General features: G+C 34.8%; 1 protein-coding gene across 5 annotated transcripts; it reads right to left on the minus strand.

Moving 5' to 3' along the window:
* Window positions 1-1,115: 1,115 nt before the first annotated feature.
* LOC147484410 (cytochrome b6-f complex iron-sulfur subunit, chloroplastic-like) lies at window positions 1,116-4,719 on the minus strand. 5 transcript variants are annotated; one of them, XM_086577359.1, is made up of 6 exons: window positions 4,612-4,719; window positions 4,239-4,393; window positions 3,227-3,390; window positions 2,891-3,073; window positions 1,559-2,212; window positions 1,116-1,482 (listed from the first exon to the last, which is right to left on the minus strand). In XM_086577359.1, exons 3-5 carry the CDS (start codon window positions 3,308-3,310, stop codon window positions 2,150-2,152), a joined length of 330 nt encoding a protein of 109 aa, XP_086433485.1. In that variant the 5' UTR covers window positions 3,311-3,390; window positions 4,239-4,393; window positions 4,612-4,719; the 3' UTR covers window positions 1,116-1,482; window positions 1,559-2,149. The 5 variants fall into 5 exon arrangements, with proteins under 5 accessions (XP_086433485.1, XP_086433484.1, XP_086433487.1 ...); XM_086577358.1 differs by having other exon boundaries at window positions 4,565-4,650; XM_086577361.1 differs by lacking the exon at window positions 4,612-4,719 and having other exon boundaries at window positions 1,559-1,949; window positions 2,127-2,212; window positions 4,239-4,605.
* Between the last annotated feature and the right edge of the window lie 295 nt (window positions 4,720-5,014).

Consider the following 5,014-nt stretch of genomic DNA (forward strand, 5'->3'; position numbering starts at 1 on the left):
TTGGTTCGAAATATTGTTTTCAGTGTTGAATTGCAACTCATTCGTGTGTCTTTTTGGGTTTTGCTTGTAGTTTAATCAAATATTGTATTTGCACCCGCCAGTTATATCCAACCTTGATATATGGTATATGTTGGAGTATGTATAATATGTTATTGTTGGCGACATATTTTTGAAATGTTTCTGTTCGACACTATAGAGCCGAACAGATCCAAATGAAAAATATGACACTATTGGCGACATAGTTGCACCACATCAGCATGCCTTTTATTTTGAGAAGATAAAAATTGACAATTAATATGAATTAGGAAATGTCGTGTGAGAAATTTGACGAAATAGGTAATTAGTTCCTCCATTGCAAAAACTATACATTAGGGGTCCCATATTGTAAAAAACGTGTAATTTGTGTCCATAAAACCAACTGGATGATTGATATATGTATGCTTCTCAAATTTTCAACCACAAAAAAAGAAAATCTTACAGCTAGAATTGTAAGATGTATGCATGTGAGGTAGGGTCGATGCGGTGATGTACTACTAAAGGACATTTTGAAGTGACGCAAGAAGTCACTTGTGTTACTTTTGAAATTAATTCTAAAGTGACTTGATAGCCCCCGACATATAAAGTTCAACCAAATAACACATAAAGTTCAAAGCCTTACTATATGTGTCACTTTTTGTTAATAAAATGACACTTAAGAATAGCCTCTTGTGTCACTTTTAAGAAAGAGTGTCACATGACTTGTCAAAAGTGACACTAGCACGTTGTATCCCTTTTGGACTAGAGTGGGACATAATTTGGTTCAAGGTGCATTACTACAGAAAAGCTCATATACTACTGTTATATACAATCGTAAAAAGCCTTTAACCACTGTTTTAAAACCGTGGTAACTGGCACAGTGACAAATACTTCTAACAAAACCGTGGTTAATAGTATCTCTTATATACCACGGTTATTGAACAAACCGTGGTTAATAGTCTTTGTGCTTTGCTATATTTGCTACTAACCGTGGGAAATAGTAACAATAATGACCATGATTCTTGAAAATCCGTAGTTTATATTAAAAAAAAAAAAAACACACATTCCGATTTTAATTTCAATATATTAATACAAAATGATTTGCAAATAACCTGTCCATCAAAATAGCCATGTCATACAACATTCCACACTGAATTCAAACATTGCCGATTATAAACAAAACATATTACAACTTGCAAAAAAAAAAAAAAAAAAAAAAAAACATCCAACAAACAACAATTCAGTGCATTACTAATTATTGTTTGAGTCAATAAAGAATAACGAAAGAACAATCATCAAAAGACTTTGACAACATCTAGATCCTTCGTGGCGAAGCCTTATAATTCATTGTAATCTCTCATATGATTGAGATGTCTCAACACATTGTAGCTTCATGTCCAAGTCCATGATTTTAAGTAGAGGGGCAGAAGTTTCCACACCATAATTCCTCAATTTTGACTTTGCAGCCTACAAAAAGAATAAAAAATTTCACACTTAACGACAGGGGAAAGAGATGCCATAGTTAATGATAAAAAAGGCTCACCTTCAACTCTAAACTCAAAGTTGTCAGACGCTGGTCAGCATATATATTCAATCTTTGATACATTTTCCTTGATTATTTCTTCTTGCAATTGTTTTGTGGAGGGAGATTAAGCTGCCTTGGCCTCTCGAGCAGCAAGATCAAACTTCCATCTCCACTCAGCTGCTTCCTCCTGAGCCGATTGAGCCCTGTTCTCGAGCAGCACCTAGCATAACTTCAGTAGCACTTGCTCTATAATTCAGAGTGTTTATTTCTCCATGAGATTGGCCTTCTTATGCTCTTTGCTTAGACAAGAATCTGGTCACATTTTCTTTTCCAGTCCAAAGACTCTTGCCGTGCAGAAATCGATCTCCATTAAGTTAGTGCACCTCTCCTCCAAAGAGTTGCATTTACTCTACAAGAGCCTTCTAGTCATTGATAGCATTCTCATAACGCCTCAAGTATTCTGTTTTATTCACTTCACTTGAATTGCTTCCAATTGCTTGTTAAGCAATCACATTCGATCCTCAATTGATCGGGATTTCAACATTAAGTAGAGAGAATAAGACTGAGAGAGAGAGAGAGTTGATACCTTTGTTGTAAGAAGGTGGTTAGCTATTTCCATTTACTAAGACCATGGGATGATGCTTCATACTCAGATGGCAAACCATCGGGAACCTAACAGGAACAATTTTTAGCATGATATATCAGTGTCACAGGAAAATAACTACATAAACGGTATGGTGACAACAATTTATGCCAAAATAAACCATAATTATTAAAAAAAAAACAGATGTATCAAACTGGTCTATATTAAACAAGGAATTCAGACACACCATATAGACTATCTCAAGTAAACAGGATCACTAATCTTTCTCAAAAGAGCATAACAAAATTAGTTAGAAAAATGAGGTACTGGAGTGTACATCAAACTATGCATTGAAAGTATATTGATGAGGGGGTAAGAATAAAAATCCACTCCCTACTTAAACATCACAGGAAGTTTATTTGTTTGATACATAAGATACTATCAATATACTCATAAAGAGGACAAAAGATGAGAAGAAACATGTCAAAGTATCTGACACAGTTGCTAGGAAAGCTTCTAGGTTGCATTTAAATGAGTGGATTTCCTATAATGGCAAACCCCCACGGAATGATAAATAGGAAGTGCCTTTTGGCCCATACTATAGGGGTGCATGAGTAATTCAAGGTACCTGTGCATGCACCTTGAACGTTTGTAATTCTTTTTATTTTATATTTCTCTTTTGATATAATTATTTAACTTATCCAGCAAAAACAAAAACATCTCAAAGCATAACGAAACAATATGTTTATGAATATAATCTTCCTTACCAGAGGAGCAGGTCCTCTAACAACTAGGCCTTGGTTGTTGTACTGGGAACCATGGCAAGGGCAGATGAATTTGTTCTTAGCTTTATTAAATGGAATGACACACCCGAGGTGAGTGCACACAACATTAATTCCATAGGTTGCAAGAGTTTTGTCACTCTCCACAACAAGGTAGGTAGGATCTCCCTGAAAGAAGAAATCCCATAGAATTTAGAATGATGAAGAACTTCAAGGTAAATCTTTCTATTAAGGATGCATAGAATGTGGCAATGTTCCAGACTTCGTAGACAATGGGAACACGAATAGTAAGACGGTAATGGTAGTTCAGATAGGCCTCACCTTTAACCCTTGTGTAAGCATTCTGTCACCAGGTCCATGGACCTTGAGCCATTCAACTGCTAGAACATCTGTCACCAGGTCCATGGACCTTGAGCCATTCAACTGCTAGAACATCATTACCAAGTGCATCCTTAGCAATGGTTCCACCTCTTGCACCTCCTGATCTGTTTTGGTATTCCATTATTTTTGTTAAAATGAAATCAAGAGAATGTACAAAACAGACAACATACAATACGTACACTACGAAGAAATTTTTAACTAAATAGTTCATGTGTAAATTATAATAAGATAAATTAGATCTGACGAGTATACAACCGTACACTTTTAGATTAAGCTGTGGTGATATAAGTTGTTTATTCCTGCCACTGGTATTTCATTTCTCTGTACTATCATTTTCAGGTTACGCTACGACAGTTGGTTCGGTATTGACCTACATTCACCTGATTATCCATTTTAATTGCCTACAGGGTTTGGATACATTCTTTGTTCACAATTTCTACCCACTAAAGTATTGAATGAGCAGGCAACTATACTTATCACTTAGACTCTTTAAAGTGAAGAATAGAAACCAAATAAGCCTCTTATAGTCTTATAAACTCAGTTTACTTGCAATACAGAGCTGAAAATGATCATATTCACAAGCCAGGCAACACAAAATAACAAATCTTGTACATTGACACTTCAAATAATAGAAAGTAGCTAATTTTCAAGACCAAAACCCCACCCAAAATCACCCTAATACACCCACCCTGATTAAGAGGTAAGAAAAACAAAAGAAAAAAATACAAGCAACTGAAAATAGTAAGGTACTAGCTAATACCAGACCAGTTGCCAACAAAGTTTGAGAAATCAACAATGAGAAGAACCTACTTACATGAACTACTAAACCTTGATATAAAGCATGAATACGAATCCAGAGTAGAATCCTAGAGAGAACTTAATGATGTGTAGAAATACATTGCAATCTCTAATATAATTAATTTAATTTAGAAATTTAGGTATACATGCTTACCCGTTGTCAAGTAAGAATACGAAAGCTTAATTGCTGGAAAGCTATTAGCATGTTGAAGCCTCCATATCTAACTCATCTAGTCTCCTTTTTAATAATGCCTTCATTAATTAGCCTTACCAAGTTGTGCCAATTGCTTTCTTTTCCTTGGTCAATACCTAAGAAAATTCCATATTTATGTGGAAGAGTTTAAGGAACAAACAAAACAAAACATGTTAAGTGAGTAGAATTGCAAGTACTTAAGAATCTCAACTATTTTCAAGACAGTAGTTACATAAATATGCACTGCAGCACTGTTATCACACATAATTGAAAGCACACAATCCTACCATAAGCACTAATCAAAGCCGAAAACGCATAAACTATGTTCCCATACCCATCCCTATCTACTGTCTCAGAGACCTCTTAGCAATATCATCTCATCTTCACCAAGTGTTTATAGCAAACAAATGTTTAGCATAATCACCACAATCATAAAATTTACATATAATCAGTGTTTATGATTGACAAAACAAACAACAGTTCATGGCTTTTGATATTTGTGCTAAATGATGTCCTTTGAGCATAGAAAATAATAATCACCACAATCATAGAAAAATTTGAAACATATAATCAGTAAAACATAGTACATCTATGATTGACAAAACAGTTGCAAACACATCTAAGATTAAATTGCGAACTTATCAGCTCATATCAGCTTTTGATATTTGTGCTAAATGATGTCCTTTTGTCAAGCCTCTCAACCATTCTAACAATCCAATAACACCAATCCATGAACA

Source organism: Coptis chinensis, chromosome 8 (genome assembly GCF_015680905.1).
Source record: "Coptis chinensis isolate HL-2020 chromosome 8, ASM1568090v1, whole genome shotgun sequence".
Taxonomy (NCBI): Eukaryota; Viridiplantae; Streptophyta; class Magnoliopsida; order Ranunculales; family Ranunculaceae; genus Coptis; species Coptis chinensis.